Genomic DNA, 22,591 nt, shown 5'->3' on the forward strand with positions numbered 1-22,591 from the left:
GTGGAGAGGAAAAGGGCCAGCTGGAGGGCAGGGGGATCGAATTAACGAGCGAAATCGTATGAACTTCTGGCTGTTTACTTTTGTGAATTAAAAGCAGTCGAAGCGCAAAAAGCTCATGGAAACCGTGGAAACTCGTTTATCTTCCGCTTTTCGCCCTCTTTCTTCTCCTCTGTATCCGTCTTTGTTCTCCGCTTTTTTCGTTATTAAAATATACCTAGAATAAAAACGAGTGAAACGCACCGGGTTGGGGTTGGAAAAAAAAAGCGAAGGGGGAATTGAAGTAAAGCAAGGAGATATTGTTAGGCGATAGCGCGGAGACGCGCGTGAACAAATTGCCGGAAGAGCAGCGGAGGAAAAAGCATCCGCTACGAACGGTGTTTACCGGAAGAGATAGAAAAACAGAGGAAGTTGTCGTCGTGGCGATGGTCACGCTCGTGGTCCGCCCTGCTTCAGGCGGAACACGTTCATTTGCATACCTCTTCGACCGACTTGCGCTTTGAATTTTTCAGGTCTCCTCTCGCCGGCCACCAACCTTCCACTGGTTACGTGGAACGTGGAACCGTGTTCGGGTTTGAAAAGCTTCCGAACAAATAGAAATATAATGATAAGGCACTCTCGACGCTTGAAAATGCGGCCACGTAGAAACCATCTCTTATGACTTTTGCCCTTTCCAATGCGTATCGATAGTGCGGTCACATATACCAAGAATTTGTGTCTCTTTGAAAGTACAACGGAGCCCCCGTTATTCGAACAAATAGAAAGACAAAATTGTTCGGACAGTGAAATTTTCAGATAATACAACGATCACTTTTCTGATATGAAATTTCATTTAGTCGAATACAGGTTAAGATTAATTGGCAAATTCTTCGAATATTTATGAATCTCATATCTTCTTGACCGCTAATCTTTCTGTTGAAGTGGTCACCACTTTTAAGAAAACTCTACATCTGGTCTTTTTAGTTTTCTCAAGCACCGAAGCCATCGACAACGTGTAGACAAAAGACTGCGACGAAGACAGACCATAAACAGTAGACAGGCGACGTTGGCTTCGGGGTTTTCAGTTATTGGGTAACACAGCTAGCGTGCGCATCTGGACCAGCTCAAATCGTATTCTTACTTATAATTACACTTCTATTTAAATATATTTTCTGCCTTACAATTTATCCACGAGTTTTCTCTGTTTACACATCGAATAACCTCAACACTTTCAACCTAAGTAACTGCATAGAACTACGTTCCTTTTATATTTCGAACCATCGAAACCCTTTTCCGAACGCCAATACTTCGATACGAGAAGACGCCTCTCCATTACCACTTTCGGTTGCTGTTTCCATTTGCATAAAATCTTCATTATTATCGTTTTTGTCCCAATGAAACCGTTTCATTACTTCGGTATGTTTAAGATTATCCTACTGTTGCCATCTGAGGAATCTACGTGCTTCAGATAATTCCCAATGTGTTTGATGTTTTTGTCTTTTGGTGTCTGTAATTCTGACTTTTCACATCTACGTCACTTTTTTAATTATGCCGTATCTTGTTTCGATAATTACAACGCTATTAGTTTCGTAATACATTTTTATAATCAGAATTCACTCGATCGAACGAAGGAAAGAATGCGTGTAATGAAGCACAGCACATATTTGAAACGAAAGAAGGCATCCGTTATTGGAAAATAGATTTCACGTTCGGATAAGGGAGCCCCTATTGTGTTTTGTAATTTCCATATACATTTTTAGATTTGTTTCAAACTTTATCAGCGTCATCATGATACTTGTGATTCATGAGATTTTAAAATGTTTTGTATAACACAAGATATTCATAAAATTTTTCTATGATAAATGCACAAGTACATTCGCGACTCACTGCATGCAAAAAGGAAATGAATCTTCATATATACATTCGGTAGTTTAAAATGTGGAAGTTCGAAATAATTGGTTTGAAACCAGCCCATAAAATACATAACTCGACGAAACTTTCATCTCCGGAGTTTTATACGTCTGTGCAATATATTTTTCTTCTTGAAGAGAGGAAAAGATAATGTTACAATCGGAGTCCGTAATATTGGAAGAAACTTATTGCGTGTAAATGTTCTTTTTCTGTTCGTACAGCGCGCATTTCAAGTAATATTGAAACGATATCGATTACTTTAAGTGGCGCTGCGTTGTTTGTGCTTTTAATACGATTTCGTGATCGACGATCATCACGTACCTCTTAACTTTCAATTTATGTTTTATAAAACGAGATATCGCTTTTACCGCGAAATCGAACGATGTGTCGATAAATGTAAAAACAAGTACGCAGATTTGAAAAGTGACATTTCATACTGCGTTAAAGTAAATAGAAATAATAACATTTCCAGATATTCTGAAGTTACGAATCTGTCAAGTCTTAAATTACGAAATTATAATATTTAATCTGCTGTTTAAAACTACTAACTACCGACATCTTCTCTTTACCTAATCACAATTTTTTTCTTTGTTCGGAAATATCTTTTCAAACGTATTTTAAAAAATCTTTTCGAAGATTTACTTAGCATCTCTATAAATCGATGCTGAAAGTTTCAAAAGATAGAAATAGAATGCTGCAACCTACGCGTCGAAGCTTCGCCAGAATAGAGGCACGAACACATTTTTCGATCTAAAACATTGCAACAGAAACTCAATTATCGTGACCAAAATTGGGGGAAAAAAATGCACGAACGTGACAATTTTCCCTCTCTTCATTATTTGCGGCATAACGGTTCCAAAGTGAATTACACCTGATACGACCAAATTTCCGCGGAATTTTTCCTCGAATTTCAGCGCGAAATCTCTGTTTGAATTCCTTTTTATAGAAGCTGTCGAAAATATGCGAACGTTAACACAAAAATCCACGATCTAATGCATTAATCGCTCGTCTTAGTGCTAGAATCGTCTGTAACGTATACCTAAATATTCCATATTCAACATGTATAAATAATCGTAATTTAAAAAATTTTTGCGAAAAGGTGGTAAGACTCTGTAAGACAAAATAACGAATTGCGTAAATTGTGTCGGAAGTTTTAATCCTAATTTTCAAATATTAGCCACTACTGGACCGATAAGTATAACGACACTTAAAGATCTTTATTTATATTCATAAAATAAATGAAGATTTTATAATTCGATTACTTGATTAGAAAATACACTCGATATCTAAATATTCTTTACAATGTTTATTAGGCGAAACAACTTTTTAACCAAGTTCTATTTTTTCACTATATTCGTCAAAATATAAATTTGCAACGAACATCCTAGTCTAATGATTCTTCTTCTTCTTCTAGGTAACATTCGTTAGTATAATTCGAATACTAATTTAAATATCTTTAAATTATGTATATTCTCGAATATCGAATCAACAACGATGAGAACTTGGGCACTGAATTGCGGGCGATTATATAACAGTTTGAATTAATAATATTCGTTCCGTGAATCACGACTATCCTGAAACTGTGAGAAGAAGCGTCACGCGCTACCCAGTCAGCCTTCCGGTGGCTTTCCAATGTTGAATGACGGTGAACCGATATGGCCGCGGTAAACGAATCACCTTCGTGCTCTTCTTTGATTCAGCTTCTGCTTTGACGATACTCTCGTTTCAGATTTTCAGGTCGTGATCCGTAGTAATTTGCGTACTTACGAGGTGATTTGTGTGCAGAAATTGTCCGGTTATTGTTGAGAATAGAATAGAATAGAATAGAATGTTAAAAGCGGGACATGATTTAGACCTTTTCGATGGGATCTTGTTTACGTGACGCATTCTTCAGCTGTAACTTGTCGAAACTTAAATTTTTGTAAATGTTGCAAATATTAGTAATAATAATTGTTATTTAATTCAAAAAAATTACATATGGAAAACGTAAGATGTAATGAAAAATGAATATAGCTTTTTATAAACGTGATAATATCTCAATTATGATAATCTACACATTCCGGATAATAAAAGAAGAACGTTGAATTAATCCCTTAACCTGCAACTACGGGCATAGCCCGTAGTACGATGATCAGGCCAAATATAATATATAATATAATATATAATAGCTTGTTTATGTTTTCATGTTAAGGGGTTAAGACGGAAAATTAAATATTTAATAAGTATCATCAAGTACAATGGAATTTAATGTAATTTAATAGGATGCTCTTGTCCTGTTATTTAAATTCGATACAGGCATCTACAATTGATTTAATCGAAGATAGATATTATAGGAAATATAATTTCGAACAAATTAAGAGTTTTATGGATAATGTTGAAAGCTATCGAAATATTTTTAGAACATAAAGTATTGAATCTGAATATCAATCGTGCTTAGACACGACGCGTTTCATGCTACTTTTATTCTACCAGTGAATATGAGAAATGGTAACGAATATGGAAAAATGTTTTACAATGCTGAATTTGCTAGAAGAATGGTAATAATCCTATTGATCAGTACGTATATTCCAGTGATAAGATAATATGATCCCTGAAATTAAATTTACCCGCGATGAATTAACACAAAATTCGATTAAAAAGTTATTATTATCAATATAGAAATTGAACAACATTTAATATTTGACGTTTCTGAGTAATCGTATCGCGTAAATCGTAGTTTATTTCTGAAAGAAAAATCAATTAAACATTTCAATAAAATCACTATAGATATACAAACTATGAAAATTGATCATTCAGAATTAAAATTATTGCGGATGCTTCTGCCCATAATTTTATTATATTACATGTAAAATGGCATACAGTATGCATCTAAAATACATATCCTCAAATAACAATAATTCGAGGTTTTTCTCCGAATGTCTCAAATATTTCTCCACTGTTTATCCACTGTTTGATTATTTAAAAAATTATTTAACGATTAAATTAACGTACACTTTGTACATTATTTACACCTAATTCTCATGAATTTACGACGCAGGGACGAATCAGCGTGGTCGAAATTCAACCTGGTCCAAATAGCCTAATGCGTTCCTCATTTTCATTACGTCCTTCGATACCGGCCGCATTAACATTCGCGACCGCGTTCGCCCGTGCATTTTACCGTGTAAAATGAAAATAGCGTTCCCTGCTAACGGGCGAGGTTCGTCGAATGAAAATGCTGTTACCGTGTGACCGCGATAACACCCGGGAAAATTGATCCCAGTGTTTAAGATCCAACACGTCCCGCCGTGATTCCATGCCGCTAATTCGCGCTTAGTTCGTGGTGTTTCGCGCCCTGCAATTTTCAGCGCGCAAGGGATGTTCTACTAACCGAATGGCGTTTTCTTCGATTTGCTAATCGTGAACGAGTTAAGAAGACGCATTTTGTTTTTCAATCTTGGGGATATCTCAGAGAATTGTTCGTGAGAATCGTTCAAAAGGCAAATTGATTCTGTTATTAAAATATTCTTCCAGCTAAACATTCTGCTAGAAAATATTCTTCTTCTTTTTATCTTATGATCTCATAGGTATCTTATAAATATTTTATTATTAACGATAAAGAATAAAGAATTCTTCCTTTATATTCCTCTATGAAATATCTTTTCTTTACAACCAAAGTTTTCAATACCGTATTTATTCCCGTGAAAAAGTTTTGCGAAGATCTACCAAAAGACTGTGAAAGCTGCTACTATCGCACATTTTTATAACTGAATCTCGTCCAATAAGATGCAGTTTGTCCACGGATTTACGGATCAAATTCTCGACGGCAAACTAATATTTCCAGCAACATTATAACGTCTTGTTGCATCTTATATTTCGATAGTTATAGCGTACATATATTTCAGCTACCTGGGATTTGTAGAGCCAAATTATATGATTTATAGAACCACGTCATATGATCTATACAATTCTCGGATCAATCTAATACTTTCGAAGCTAAGGACATTCGAACGAAAGAAACTTTCAGGTGGAATATTGGAAAATTGTGCCCAGAAGTTTTACCTACCCTTTCGTAGACGAAGAAGCGAAGGATGTAGAGATTTATTTGTGACTCGTATCGTAGAAACTTATAAATACGTATACAAGGAACTCGAATTTTTTTCTACCATTTTCGGATGGAAAATATATCAATTTGTCTGGAATATTTGTAAATTGGAGAGAAAAAGTGAAAGAATTATAAAGCTTCGACTTTACGCTAAAGTTTTTCTTTACACAGAAATATCGAGTCTCTTTATCTATCGAAATAACAGCGTGATTGGCCAGTGAAAAATTCGAAGATCGTGGTATGTCTGAAAAGGAAGATGTAATTTGTCAGAAATATAACTTTTGTAAATGGAGGATATATTTTTCTGTAAGTAGATAAAAAATGGAAGGATTATTAAAAAACTTTCTTTAAAGAAGATTTATCTTCATTAACGCCTCGAAGTATATCCCTATTAGCGAATGCACTTGGCAAGTTATCAATTTTATTCGCTAAGACCACAATGTTGATTAATTAGTAAAGAGAATAGCGATTCTTCGAGCAATTAAATTCTCATTCTAGGACAGTTTACGTCGATGGCCAACTTCTGTAAAGAACAAGCAATTTACCAAATTATATCGTCTCATTATATTCTGGCCGTAGTAGCCGTCGAACTTTCGATACACAAATTGAAAATTAACTTCGTTACGTTTATTAAAGTTAGGGATAGTCTAACTTTCAATTAAAAATCTCTAGAATTTGTTTACAATTAACATCCTTCCTGCGTTTACATAACTTTCACAAAGTGGAAAATCAAACGAGTAACTTAATGATCATAGAAAGTTTCAAAACTGAGCGACATAAAGAACGATGTATCGTTGCCAACGTATTAAAAAATATCTAGTACAAAAGTTTCTGATATCAAAATCCTCGAATGTCAGTTTTATAACCTTCTTTTATCCCCAACTGTATACATAATATTAAATTGGTATTTTGCATCGTGTACAAAACATTGTGTACAACGACGATCAATAATGATAATCATTGCAAACCATACTCTATAGGAAATGTTCGCGTCTCGAATATTTACCGCTGGAAGCATTAATTCTGTGTCAAACATTCACCGCAAACATCCACCAATCCGACCACAATTTTCCACGCTGACAAAACTTCTCTAAACATCGTAAATCCTTCGCTCACGTAGCTCTCGATTCATCGAATGGTCCTATTTTCTCGCGACAATCCACCGAGACGTGTCTTTGAAGCTGCATCGAAAGGTCTCTCGAATCCCTATTAACTCTGCAGTCGGAAAATTCGTGACGTCTGGTTGTTTTCATAACATCTAGGAAAGTGACTTTCCACGGCGATTAGAGGCCGCCTGAATCGACGGCGGTGCAGTCCAAGAGAGGCAGGTCTGAAAGGCCACGGTGAAACGAGGACGGCGAGGAGTGGGAACACGAACGAGGGATCGAAGATCGTTGAAGAGAGTCTTCCGAGGCTTCTCGTTTCCGGAGGCCTCGTTAAACGAATCCTCGAACGACCGAGGGCAACCGTGTAATATAGAAGGTATTCTCCGGTGTATCTCGTTGCTGAAACAATTCCCCGGAGAAGTTTATTGTTGATTATTCAGACGAATTTATCGGAACTCGTTGTTGTTGACCCCTCGCGACCGTTAAACTTGTTGATCCGCGCAAGTGTGCATCGTGTTTCGCTGGGAGCCACGGTAGAACGCCATCGAACGTTTCTTCCTTCGCGTCGGAATGAATACGAATTCGACGTAAGATAGAAAAGGCAAAAGAAAAGAAAAGAGCACGTTGTTACTCGGAACGGGAAACTCCGTGTCTGCTCTTGTGATCGCTCGAGCCTCAAGTGCTTGGAGTCTCGGTTGTTTCCGAGAGAGGTTGCTCCGGGACAGAGGAGAACCCGATGTGGAGGGATAGGGTTTTGTTTATCGAGTCTATAAGAAGGTTGTTGGAGTTTCGTGCACCGGGAAACCTGTTTCTTCGTAAGGCTTTCTCGTCACGGGAGGGAAATTTATGGAATTGAAAAAATGTCTGACGCTTCTCGGTATCGTGCACGCGTATAGTAGCGTTTCCTCGGAAGAAGGTTGGGCGAAGATAGTTTAACGAGTTGAAGTCGCAAAGAACCGTAAAAAAAAAAAAGAAGTTTCAATTGTTACACTCGGATCAGTATTAAGAATCTTCCTCGTGACGAAAAATTAGAAGAACGGTCAGAAACTGAAACGTACACGAAAGTTACGGAAAAGAGTCATCGCAAGATTATCGGATAGATTGACAGGTACGAAGAAGATCGCTTTAATGCGTAACCATCGGCCGTCGCGAGTGTATACCGGGTGCACCGTACGAAGTAGAGTGCTCGACGAAATTACGAAGGAGCGGGGTTACGAAGGACGACGTTAAGGAATTCGAAGAAGAGCGAGTCCCTCGTCGACCAAGTTCTCGAAAGCGTGTTAAACTTGTTGACCTCTTCCAACTCCGTGGAGGGTTGAGCCGTAGTGGAATCGTGGTATCCGCGGTGAGCGATATATCCCAGAGAAATTTCCGTAATTCGCGGCGAAATTTCCGAAAGCGAAACCGGACGTGTGACAAGCGATCGAGATAGTACGTTGGGGAAAGTTGAGTCAAGCTCGGAAAGTGCGAGACGTGGACGGAGGACTGACGAGTTCCTGCTAAACATAGGACCGACCAAACGCAACGAGGCAAACGGAGTCCTCTTCTTCATCCTCTTCGAGCGAGGTTTCCAAAGAGAATTCTTGGAGCGGAAGCTGAATCGAAGGAACATCGAATCGAACGGCGAACGGGATCTCCGAAAGAAAGAGAAAGAAATTTGAAACAGCGGTCCGAGAGAAAACCTCGAAGCATTGATGGTGGTGGTTAGAGGCGAGGCTGTGGAAGATCGTACGATCGATCTTGGAAAATCGAGCCAGGAGAACGAGTCACATACTGCCAGATGACTTTAAGGAGGGTCCACGAGGACTCGGCTGACACGTCGTCGATATTCGAGTACGAGGACGTGATAAAGTTATAATAACAGCGGCAGCCTTAGTTGAAAATCGTTGTCGGCACTGATGTATGGCCGTATGAGAGAGGAATATTCTAGTTAGTCCCCGCTCCTATTCCCCTAAAAGAAGAAACAAAGAGAGAGATATATATTCATATACCTAGATATATATATATACATAAATGATATATTGATGTTAATCGAAGTTATTAATTGATTGATCGTTTTCCATCTGGTTAGACTGGTTGGAAACTGTTCGTTGAGATATTCGGATTAACCGATTCGGTGTTGGCAAAGTGTTGGTGAACAAGTAAGATACCGAAAGGAAGGGGAGATAGTCCGAAAGACGAGGAAAAATGGCAATGGTAATATCGCCCCGTAGCAAAATCGTGACTCTGTCGTTGTTGATCGGTATCATTACGCTAGTGGCGTTGATAATCACGGGTGTGATCGGTATATGGCACAAGAGCGAGAAACCGACGAAACCGGGGACGAAGATGGTCAGCAGCAAGCTTCAACAGATCACCGGCTACACTGCCACTAAACATGTGAGTAGAAACTTCCTTTTCGTGGCGGCCACGTGCCCTGCGCTGAATTCTCGCGCATTTTTTACGGTAGGTCGATTTCATTGGTTTATTATCGAATGATGTTTATCGATGTGGTGGCATTTGCCGATTCAGAGTATCAATTATATGCGAGTATCGTTATCAGTTTTATAATATATCGCGCGTACGTGTATAATTAAGGAAAATATATATTTCTTACACTGTAATACAGGTAGGGAAAATTATTTAAAATATATTTAGACGAAATTTGAAATTTTAACAGCAATATCTTCGAATCTTTGCGGGAATCTTTGCTTTTAAATCGTTTGAATAGCTCTGTGAAGTAAAGTGCATTCGAAGATCGATTTTCTAATGTAAATAATAGAGTGGTAAAAGTATCAAGACGGCTGCTGGGTATGATATGAAATATAATAAAGTATTTCAATTTTATAAATATTAATTTCAATGTTAATTATATATGCATGTTTATGAAGTTCGATATCTCTTCATTAAAATAAATAAATCACCGCCATTTCGTTTATATTTTCATTTCTGTTTGTAGTTTTCTATTATTGTTAATAACTCGTTAACTAATTAATCGTGTCGAATAATGCACTGGAATTATAATATATGGCATGTAAAACGATATTAAATGAACACATTGAGTATTTTTAATTAATTTGTATTTTACGTAGAACTGGTATTGTTCCGTTCGTCGTGTAACTTTCATTTTGTATCAACGATACGAAAAAAAAAACTATTCGAAAAGAAGATGGTTACTCTTAAAACTTACGTAAGAAACAAGTTTGACAAATAATCTAAACTAGATTTACTTAAAGAGATGAACGTTTCCATAGACCCCAACCAAATTTATTATTTTCAGTGATGTCCACGTATTACGAGGTTCATTTCTCGTGATACTTGAGCGATCCATCGCTGTGCGTTGTTAATCTTTTTCGCTTAAAAATTCCGGAAATTTGTATCTTGATTCCTAATCCGATCTCTGCCGTTTTAGCCTGATGCAAGGCGCATCGCGCAATTCGACCATGTACAATCCAGTTAAAGTTGCATCACCTACGTAATCGTTAATGCGTTCCTTCATGGTCTTGTTACGCTCGCAGACGTTACAACGAAGTTAAGGATTTTCGACAAGAACAAAGTTTTGTGAGATTCTTCGGAGGAATCGGGCTAAAGCGAATACTTTTTGTAATTTTTTTACCGCAGTTTAAGCAGGTATTTTTAAATTCCGAATTCCTATCTTGATGTTATATATATATATATATATATAACTAGCAGTGCATAATACAATAATATACACTTAGTTTCATTTCTTACTTCTATCTTTTTACTTTTAATATTTTAAATTAATGAATTTTTTAACAAACATAGTCTGTCGTATTTTCTTAATTTTTTGACGCGTAGATTAAAACTAATTAATGATCGCAATAGCGATTTTTAATAAATGAAAGACGCGTAAATAATCCTCATAAATAATCCACCGCAGGATCGATCCGTCTAATGTGAATAAAGAACGGGCTGGCTCAACGTAGCCGTAGTAATTCGAAAAATTAATCAAGAGCCGATCGATCGAGTAAACTTGGAAGTTGGTTCTATACCGGCGAACGTCTCGCGGCGGCGCTTACAAATGGCCGTCGGCCATCGGCATTCGAATACATAAAACACCGAGAGGTTGCCAGCAGTATTATTTATCACTATGGGGCACGTTGGAATTCCAACCACGGCTCCATCCAGGGAATACCGATATTTCTATGAAACGAAGGAAAATCAGGAAAACGCGGGAAAATTCGTTCTCGAACGCGGTGGAAACGTCCGCGTGTCGACGAGACTCGCGACACATTCCACGTTCGCGTAAATCTCCGTGGTGGTTACACGAGACACGGCTCGTAAGATTCGCTCATGCATATTAATAATGTTCGATGTAAACTACGAACGACGCCTGGCAACTTTGTAATCGCATCACGGCGAAGACCACCGGTAGGGTAATACCGTTGTTGCGAAACAGCATTATTTTTCGATCAGCACGCGAACTGCGACCTGATCCTTCACGCTCATGGACCACGTTCCCGGAAGCTTCTCCACGCGAAACGTAGACTCGTGCCGAGTCGAGCAACGAATATTGGAAATTAGTTTTGATGGAAGGGTGCAGAAAGTGGCTTAGAGTTACATCCAAGATGCGCTTTGGTTCGCACCGTTTTTATGGTGAGTTGGATATTGTATGTAATGCACTTTTATATATATGCTATCTATGCGATGAAATGGATCGTAGAGTTAACGAAGTTACGATAAATACCAAAGAAGAATCTCGGCTGTATGAAAAAAGAATACACAGTAAGAGATAAATTAGTATCGAGTATTGGTAAAGATTTCTGATTGATTTCCAACACGCCAATCTTGCGTAACTCGTCTATCGAGTGAATTGTTTATTTTAATACGAGGGTTATGCGAATATAGAGTAAATTTTGCAATTTTTATCAAGTTCTGTGATATCGAAATTCGCTCTTCTTTGGTTTTCTTCTTAACGTAATTAGAATCGATCGTTCGAAATTAACGTTGATTTCTAACAATAAGTAAAAATTGATTTTATGAAAAATAAAGTAGCACAGAGTTTCGATAGAGATGATTAAATAGAAAATAAGCTTTATATTTGTTCCATGGTTGTGGAATTGTTTTTTTTTTTTTTTTTTTAACTAAAATCAAAGTTACGAAGTTAAATTTATAGATACGTAGTATTCAGTGCATGTAATTACTTTTGCATAGTAAACAGATCTTTCAATATTTAAGCACAAATCCTCTTTCAAAAAATCGATTAAATCGAAAAAATCGAGTAAACACAAGCCGATAACCCAAAGCAGTACTTTCATATATTTTGAATAAATGTTTTATCTGCAAATAAGTAGAATCGTAAATATTTTTTATTTTTTTTTTTTTTTTTTTTTGTTTCTCACACAGTATACATTTTCATTTACATAGTTTTCATGTTATTCCAATTTTTACAATTTCATATTTCTTTTACGCTGATATTTGAAGAATGTTAAGTGATACGGTCTATTCTTTGTACATGCGATACTTTTACTATAATTATACTAAATTTCATATAATCCTTTATTGTATAATTTTTAGTCACAAGTAAGGATATTATACAAAATATGGCTTTATTGTTGTATATATTACTATAAAATGTTACTTCGACATAGAATTTGGGTACAGTAGGATATTGTATAACGCGATCAAAATATTGTGAAAGAAAGTTGTGTTATTTTAACGTTGAAAGTACCAATGTTAATTTAAAGCATTAATTAAAATCCGATTCACATTTTCACTATTCATATGAATTCGTAGACGCATATTAATAGTACGAGCAAAAGACATTAATCGCAATGTTGAAAAGACGGTATAACGAACGATCCTGCACCCTTGTATCGCACGAATAAATTTTCCATGATTTATTTCGATTAATTCTCAGCGAAATTACGCGTCTCTGCGTTAACTTGCGTCCGCGTTTCGTGCTTTCTTTCCAGCTGCAGTTATTACAACTATCTTGATTAACGTCATTCACGTGATATTTCTCAATTTTTATGCTTAACGAGGAACACAATGGGTTGTCAGGACGTATGTTTGCTTTTATAACTTTTACGTATGGGAATACGTGTGACGTCCATGATTGATGACAGAACCGAATCGATGAAAGTTAAAAGGAGTCAAGAACCTTTACTCGGACTATCATGCTTTTTTGTAATACACTGTCGGTTTGCTGGAAGAATGCGTGGTCTTTGCAATAATTAATTCAAACAGATTCATTCTGCAAAATTTATTTCAAAGGAATTTCCAAAAAATACCTGTAATTTCACAAAAGCACGCGACAGATGGTAAAGTATATTTTAAATATCATACGTTTAGCTAACTCTTTTTAAAATATCCAACGCTATTCGACGTTGTATTTATAAATGGAAAAATGAACTTCTACGTAAAAGGTTCTTCGACATCGTTTCAGTTTACGGTTTAACTTGCAGCTTCGCTAACGTAACACAGAGAACTACAGTTAGCAATTAAGAAACCATCATTGCCGTTTAAATTAATTTGTCCTAAGAAGTTGTAGAATAAGTCGACGAGAGCACAAATAACATTAATTTGAAAGTAAGCCCCGATATTCGAAAGTAAGAGAACCAATGTCTGCAGAAGCAATTATGGGGGAGGAAATTAAATGAGCTAAACTTCGTTACCACGGTCGTCGCTGCTTTGTAACAAGTTAATGAATCGCAGTCGCCATTTCTTGTAAGCCGAGATTCAGTGTCGACATCATTGAGCGAATTCCACAATTATTTTCAAACAGAATCGAATCACATCCCACGAAGAATTTCTTTGAAGTAGAACGACCTACTACGATGTAATTTTTTTAAATTATCGAAAAACATTTATTCACGATATTTTTATAAATACTCTACAATCTGGAACACGATAATAGGTACTTATATAATGTTATAGAAAAATAATAATAACGGAATTGCTTCGATTCCGTAAATAGATTTAATATCCAATATTTACTATATAATATCGCATTATATACATTACGTTACTTATTACGTTATTACAAATTTATTACATAATATATCTATATTATATTATCATAAAATTTGCAAGGTTTACTTGTAGATATTTACCGAAGCTTTTTACATCGGTCACTACTATTCTCGAAAATTTAATTCCATTTGATAAAAATTTGCTCGATTGATATGTTTTCTCTTCCTTCTTCTTTCTTACCTTTTCTGTTTCTTTTTTTTTTTTTTTTTGTTTTCTTAAAATCCCGTCAGGTATATAAAATATTATATAAAGTTAGAGAAACTCAAATGAATGGATATTAATGATTCCTCAGATTTATTCGAAAATATAACCGCAACGTCGGAGCAATTTACGAAATAAATGCGAGCTCAAAATTGCTCCGTGATCAAAATGAGTTCAATTAAACAAGAGATTTAAATCTTCCTCCCTCAGCGATTTCCTATTTCAATTACCTCATTCCCAACAATGTGTGCGTTGCATGTACAATGATAGATTTAATTTTTTGACGCAATGCGCTAATTATAATGTTCATTTATGTCCGATATTGCATCGAGGTGCAATATAGAATCGTTGCGACCGTTTTCCGATTGTAATTAGACAACTATACCGTCGATGGAAAATCATTGGTGGGAAAAAATGAAATACCGTTTTTTCTCGTCCAACGGTAATTTCTTCCTTTTAATCTTTAACGAGATAAAGGATTTAACAATTGAATTTATTTTCTGTGGGAAAGAAGTACATTGATTTTCAATTTATCGAACAAGCTACACGCCCATTGCCTGTTAAACGAGTGTTAAAAATCGAACTTTCTTAAATTTGCATCTTGTCGATTAATAATTCTCTTACTTACGTCGTCGTTTATCGGCTTATTGACTCTCTCGTTGTTCGAACTTCCTTGTAAAAGAAAAATCTTTTGCAATTTTTAGAAAATGAGGAATGAGCAGAATAATTTAAAAGCATGAAATACATCTTATTTGACATTTAAAAATTAAAAAATTGTTCCGTTATACGTAACGAAAATCGAATCCACAAAGAACGAATTAATTTTCCTACATCTTTTTAAACGTTTCCGATCAAAATAAGATTGTCCTCGTGTCTGAGAAACGTAAGGAAGAATTATTATTAATACGTATAATTTCTCGTTTCAATGTTATATTAAGGATTTTTTTAAGACGTTAAAATTCCTTCTTTCGCTTGAAACCAAACGAGAATGAAAAACGAGAAGAATAGAATTTCTTCAAATTGGCTCACTGCCGAGTGATTTTCATCAAATTTTATGACACCGAATACACGTTTGATTTTCTATATTTCAATTCTATGGTACGGTGCGATATCACCAGGAAACAAAAAGAAACGACTAGAAATAGGGGTGGAGATGGAGATACGATAAAGAGCAGTAAATAAAATGTACAGTGGGTCATGAAGTGCACGGTCGTCGAGACTGAGCCGCGTTTTCCTTTTGTATACCTTCTCCGCGGTATCTTCCCATCAAATTTCCTGCGGAGAATGCGGCACAATCGTCTCGAAGGGTTCGCTCGCGTGATAAATGCTCGCGCATGCTTCAGAAATATTTCCTGGATCTGAAATTCCCGCCGTATCGAGGCGAACTTACCCAAGTGCCTAGCTTAATGATACGTTACGAAATTTATGTTAAATGTTTACGAGTAGCTTTGTGCTTTGCGCGGAAAACGAAGGTGTACGAGTATCGATACGAGCATAACCGTATTTGACTCACAAATGATATCGTTGCGTCGTAGCCGCCGTGAGTGACTACAAAAGCTTGGCTTACGTTACTTAACATTTAACTACAGACCACCTATCAGAAAAGTCTGAATTTTAATTTTATAAGCTATAATCTGGTAAAAAGAAATTAGTGAGTTGCAGCATTTCGAACAAATTCATTTTGAAGAGTTTTATCAATCGGGAGATTCTCGGAACAGAAAAGAGTAAATTGGGGCAAGTAGTATTTCATTAACTCAAAATATACTCGTTTGATATTATTTGCATTGTATCACGTTACGGTTTCCAATTTAAGCTTCCAAAGGTTTCCATGAAAACAGTGACAAATTCCTTGTTCAATGCTGCGATATTCTTTTAAAGAATAAAATGTATCGACATATGAAAATATACACAAGAAATCAAAGTAAAAACGAATACATAGAGGAAGAAATTGTTTCTCGCATAATACGCGAGGGATATTTTATAGAATTTTCTTTTATACCCGAAATTCTATCCACATTTTGTGTCATTTATTTCGTTTCGTCGATCTTAGCATGAGAAACACGAAGTGAGTGAGATAGACAGAAAGATTCATCAGTTGATTCATTGATACCAGTATATTTCCAGCATAAAATATTATCGCTTCTGTTTTGAGAGATAAGCCTCAAACGGCATTTTTCTACAGAAACTTTTCACATCGTTTTGACGTCTATAAATATTCTCGTACCTCACACGTTTTATAACAATCTACCGTATATCTCTTTATTTACTACAAACTTCGCCTCACATTTTCATACGCATAATCCTGACACGTATCAATCATAAAGTTTCGTCATTGTCATCTTAACGCCAGAATACTCGTGAAAAAAGGAACTAAAAAAAGAAAGTTTAAAAATGGCTGAGTACGAAAAAGAGAAAAATTTCATATATCACAGAAGCAGGTATAAAAAAATATATCCGTACGCAAAACGTCAAGAGTGACGTATTACTCATAATAAAAGCAGGATAATAAATCCTTCTGCCTTCATCTTATTCCTATAGCGGCTAATGCGTCATTGGTAAATGTAGAACACGATCGGGAGAAATTGTCCTCGACAAAAATTCCACGGAAAGGTTGGAATAGGATAATGCAAATCGTTTTAGCGAACGTACGGATAGCAAGATGATATGTCCCCGTTTTACGAGCGCGACCCCTCTTCAGAACGGTTTTCTCGTCTTGTCAGGAACCGGTGGAATTTTCGTTCGATGCAACCCTGCGGCTTTCCTTGTTCGAGTTGCTAGTTTGGCTGACCCAGATAAATGTTTGCTACGCTGACCCTTTTGGTTTCCCTCGCCTCTGGAATCCGTGGTTTGCGCGCAATGTGCAAAGAATTTTCAGTTTCATCGACAACCGGTCGTAGAATTCGGCGCCAACAGTAATTGGAAATGGACTTTCGATTATCGAGTGTCGATGGTTATTTGAATTATTCTGATTTATGTAGTGCAGGTTGGTGTATCGAAGCTTTGAAAGACAGACGATTCGCGAATGTAAAGGACCAAGGATAAATAGAGAAATTTCAAAAGGTTTTTGATGAAAATTTTTAATATCGAATTCTTGTCGTGGCATGTTTTCGTGATCGATGGAACTTTGATTTGGGGGACGATGGTTTTTGGATAGATCGATATCGTTTCAATCGTTGTATTAGATAGAATGTTAAAATGATAAAAATAAGTAATTGAAATTGAAAAAAAAAGAAATCCTATAAAATGAGATTGGGATGATTGTGAAATATTCAGAGTTATTTATGGCCGTGCTTAATTATCAGCGCCAATTGTAACAAATATTCACCCGCATTGTTCGAAATAAATAATCCTATTTGCCGCAAACTCTTCAAACAGGATAACAAATTTATATCGTTATTATGATAAATCGTTATTCGTTTGGGAAGGTTGACTTCGTTGGGCGCTTAAATTATAGAAACAAATGTAAAATACATTATTCATAGGTCTTCTGTACGCAGCGTGAAATGAATTGTTTATTACTTAATATACAATTAATCGATATTAAAACTCAATAATTTTATGAAAATCTGCACGTTCAAGATGTAATAGCCATATGAAACGGAACTTTTACTAAAATTGTAGGTTATCGTCGTAAATAATAAAAAAGGAAATATAAAACCGATAGATGCGTGCAAGGAATATAAACGAATACATATGTTTCAACGCTATAATTCGATTTTATTATCCAATTCGATCTACAATTTTTATTGCTCCTCCTATTTTTTTTTTTTTTTTAACCTTGTAATCCCATTATATTTCTCAATATTTATTTATATATTTTTCAGTATGCAATGAAATTATTGTTTTCATTTTACTGTTTCCACACTTTACGCGAATTTTCTTAGGAATTCTCATGTCGTGCATCTATCGACTGCGACGATATCGGAATCAAATCATTTATTCCGATATTAAGCGTTGGACATTGTGATGAAATTTATATTTCTAATTCTCAGCTGTGCATACTTGAAATTCTTACTCGTACAAGAGAAACGGATAATTAATTACATATTAACATTTTTGCACATTTTCATCTATACTGTCTTTTTATAGAAATAAATCTACGATTCAATCGAATTCTTAAGTAAAGTCAAATTTAAACATTCCAAGCTGTTCAAGTGACGTTTCACCTCATTAGTCGGGTCTCAGGAATTAATAATTTTGCTCGTTACCAAAATTGATCCTTTCGTTTAACGCGTTCCATATTACGGAGCACCTTTAGCAGCACGACAAAAAGCTATTTAATTCAAAAGAACCGGTATGTAGACCAAATTCTTCATAGCTTGGATTCCTCTCGCAGATAATCCAGCAGATTTATTGAAATTTTGAAAAATTACATTTTCAAACAATTTTATAGCAACGATAAAATCCTACCATATCGTATCATAAAACTAAAGATGCATAGAAAATCGTGTATTCTACGAATGTTTATATTAAACGAATATTGAGAATGTTTATGTTCCTGGATTAAATAATACGCCGATACTTTACGTAGCTTCATTTTATAAGATCATTTCAAACTTGCAGTTGCAAACCTTACGTAGTAATCGCTTGTAGGAGACTTCGTCGTCCGCTACGCCATGCTAAATAACTTTCGGAGCCATAATACTTGTCCTACCTCGCTAATCATCGTTGTCGACGTTCTTGCATCCTTCATTGACCTCCTTTCGCTCCTCCTTTTTCCATCGTTTCTTTTCTCTCTAGTCGTCGCTCGTTTTGTTACTGGTGGTAGGGGCTGGTTGCAAGTTTTATTGGCCACCGTTGACGCGGTCGGGACGAAAAAGCATTTTCAGCGGTAATCTGCTTTCGGTCGGGCGTACAGGTAGACCAAGAAAGCTTCAAGTAATGCTGGCTCCGCCAGAAATCCGGAATAGGTAATCTAAATCGCTTTAGGGGGAATGCGACGGACAGCCCGATAAAATATACCCCGATCTTTGCTTCTTTCCCCTGATTTAACCTGTGCTTGGCGAGCACCACGTTACCGGCATATTCCCCCTTTTCGAAGGAATTGCGAAATTCGGCATGAAATGGAAGAGCAGCTTTGTTGCCTTTAGTTGTATCGAGATCCGTAACGATTTTGATGTATAGTTAACCGGCTGGCCCTGTTTGCCACCCATTCGTTGCCACTCGTTATCAGGCTGATGTGTTCGTTAGAAATACCTTGCGAAACTTAGAGAGTGGTGCTTTGAAACTGTTTGAGATTCTGAGGATTTTATACAATTTATTATCACTCATTCGATGGTAGGAGTTGCTTGGTGAAACAGGCTATGGATTTTTATTGTAATAGTACAATAGTACGATATTTTCTTTCTTCTTTTCCTTTTTCCTTCTTTTGTCTTTTTTTTTTAAGATTGTTTGCATCCGTCATAACTTTAACTTTATTTACGATAATCTTTCGCAGTTGTCCAACGAAGCTTTTTTCATCAGATTCTATTTCATTGGTGCGCGTATAAAAACGTGCATATGCATAAATGTCCGCAGTGTATGTATTTATAAAGTTTAACGCAGTGTATATTTTAATACAATAGAACGTGGTGCACGTATTAAATGTGAACAATGTGGCATGTTATTTTATTATATATATATTTATATATCGTTATATTAAAGTAGATTGCTACTGTATTATGCATAATGTAACTGCTAATTTTGTGAAGTTATTATGAAACTGCAATGGTGGTATTATTATTGCCATTGCAAACCGACTCTCTCTTAGATATTTTTATTTTCGAAAAGTTATGTTATCAACGATGGTTGTTGCTAAAATTACCACGAACGAGACTTTTTTTTAATAGAAACCTTATGCAAATAGGATTCTGTTATGGTGGTTATATGGAAAAGTTTAGTGAATTTTAATATAATGTATTGAATGCACTGTGGTAACGCAGCTACTTTCTACATTCCAATATTTTTTCTACTCGGGTCTGGGTGGCTTTAATGTTTGTTTTCCACTTTCCATTCGTCCCTTACACACACTCGCTAAATATTTAACCCCTAAAATTTTCAAATGACGCTATTGCCGAGTAATATTCCTTTAAAATACATATTTCATCAGTGTACTACTTTCGTGGTAAATTTTATGGTGCATTCATTTTTTTAGACAACGCATAATCACCATTTATTATACAAAGAAGCTCGTACTTCGTACGTTTTGATGAATATTTACTATTCTTTAACAAGAAAAGAACGCAACAAATACGTACGATATATATAGAGAATTTAATGGAATTTATAGATTTAAAAAATACGTGGTACTTTCTTTTTCAATTGGCGATCTTCCAATGTTTTTTTTTTATTTAATTGTTTACATTCACAATTTGTCCAGTTTGGACATTTGGTAGAATTTTTTAGCTGTTAGATTATCATGTGGGTGGCTACCCCCAGTAGAATACCATCTTCGTGTTTGTGAGGTCTGCTGGGTGTTTCCTTTTCAGTCTTCTATCCATGTTTCAGGTGTTGATCGTTTCCACAGCTTGCCTGTTTGGGCGTGTTCCTATTCTTTCTTTATATTTTCCTGCGTGTCTGCTAATTTCCTCTTTGACCGTTGGTATTCCCAAGTCCTTCCGTATATTCTCGTTTCTAACGTACCATGGGGCGTTTACTATTGTTCTAAGAATTTTAGCTTGTACTGTCTCTATTTTGTTTATATGGCTCACTGCTGCTGTCCCCCATAGTGGTATTCCGTACGTCCAGATTGGTCTTCTTCCAATGTGAAAACAATTTTCTACTTCGAAGATTGTAATTGTATTTTTTGGAATATCTCGAAAACTGGAAGTCGTATGGGTTGAAAGAAAAATATTCTTTCGAACGGATTAGCTTTAGGCGTTTTCGATTTAAAAATTGAATCACAGAAAAATTTCAGAAGAAATTCATAGAGTAGATGACGTATTAAAAATTTGAATGTTTAATAACGTTTATAGCAAGTATTACTATAAAAACTGTAACAGTTTCTTTAAAAACATTGATTCAGGTTTGCTGTCTTATTGGGAAGCTTTCGTGATCTCTATTAGTGATATGTTGCTCGTCATTGATAGAATAAATATCCTAATTAAACCATATTGTCTATCTTAATTCGGTTATCGCAATCTCCTGAATTTTCAAAGAAAATCGATCGACGAGGAGTTCACAAAATGATCTTGTTGTTTAAATTAAAGTTAGTTGAATTAAGAAAATTTAAATGAACAGTATCGGATCAAGTTGAATTAAAATTTACAGAGACGTGACTGAATTCGAAATACAAATCGTGCTTCTGGATACTGTCGGAAAAATCCATTTCCGGATCTGTATCGCTCGGTCGTGGATCCGACAACTTTCGCACGATTTTATACGTTAGGAAGAGATTAAAAGCTAGGAAGAAACGCGAAGTAAGAGGTCGATACTTTCCAAAGGATGATAGCTATCGATATTAAATAATTAAAAAAAGTTAATGCAGTCGAAACGTATAGCCTTTTTTCTCGTCATGATCTAATAACTTCGCTGATATAATCCTTGCTCCAAATAAAAATCTCTAGCTAATTACGGATACTTTATGAAATGCTTTGAGATGAAACTGCACAGGAACAGGTAATTGTGACGGACTGAAACATTTTCACAATGTCTATAGCTTTTAATCTTAATTTTGGTTAGCAGTTTAATTGATTAATTTCAATTTTGTTACATCTACAGGATTTGAGTTATGTAACTGACACACAGTACATGCAAGTTTCATATTTCCGTAGTCAATCGTTTTTGTAAATATCTCGTTATATCATTTCTATAATCTCATACAAATTGAGCGTCTTAAATGTTTTAAATACATATAGAAGCGTTCAAACGAAATATAACATTAAAAGAAAAGGATTGTTCTATTTGGAAAGAGAGGCCAGCTACGTTAGACCCGAGTAGATTGGAGATAAATATTCCAAATTTATCTTTTTCTCTACAACGTACAATTTGTAGAAACTATTGTATCTTCTGGTAAAATGTATCGTAATCGTAGAATAAATTTACATCTGCATTTCAAAGCAACCTGTACCACGCGATAAAGATACATTACGATAAGTTCCCAGCATTTCGCTGGATCTCGAACCTACTGTTGGGTAACAATATCCAAAAACAGAGAAAATATCTGGCAGTAGCTTTCGCTTAAAGACGACATTTCAATACTGGTAAATTCAATGTTGGTATCGGCGTATGAATAAATTTTCCTCGAGATCTCAAAAGCTGATTCTATCCCTCTCTTATTCCATGTTAGCCATTAAACGAGTAAAAATTTTCCTGAACATTTTCGTTCCATCTCATTTCTATACGAGATATTGCCTCGAGT

General features: G+C 35.8%; 1 protein-coding gene across 9 annotated transcripts in view; it reads left to right on the forward strand.

The window, feature by feature from the left end:
- Mp (collagen XV/XVIII-type protein multiplexin) overlaps positions 1-22,591 on the forward strand; it is a 353,266-nt gene that overhangs the window by 184,309 nt on the left and 146,366 nt on the right. Inside the window, exon 2 of one of the 9 annotated variants that reach the window (XM_069109140.1) lies at positions 7,234-9,456. The exons of the other annotated variants lie outside the window; for them this stretch is intronic. Within the exon in view, the coding sequence (XP_068965241.1) occupies positions 9,265-9,456 (192 nt within the window). The 5' untranslated portion in view covers positions 7,234-9,264. The remainder of the gene's footprint in view (positions 1-7,233; positions 9,457-22,591) is intronic. 9 annotated transcript variants of the gene reach the window in all.

This window comes from Bombus flavifrons, chromosome 3 (assembly GCF_040668555.2).
Source record: "Bombus flavifrons isolate JBK064 chromosome 3, iyBomFlav1_principal, whole genome shotgun sequence".
Classification (NCBI taxonomy): Eukaryota; Metazoa; Arthropoda; class Insecta; order Hymenoptera; family Apidae; genus Bombus; species Bombus flavifrons.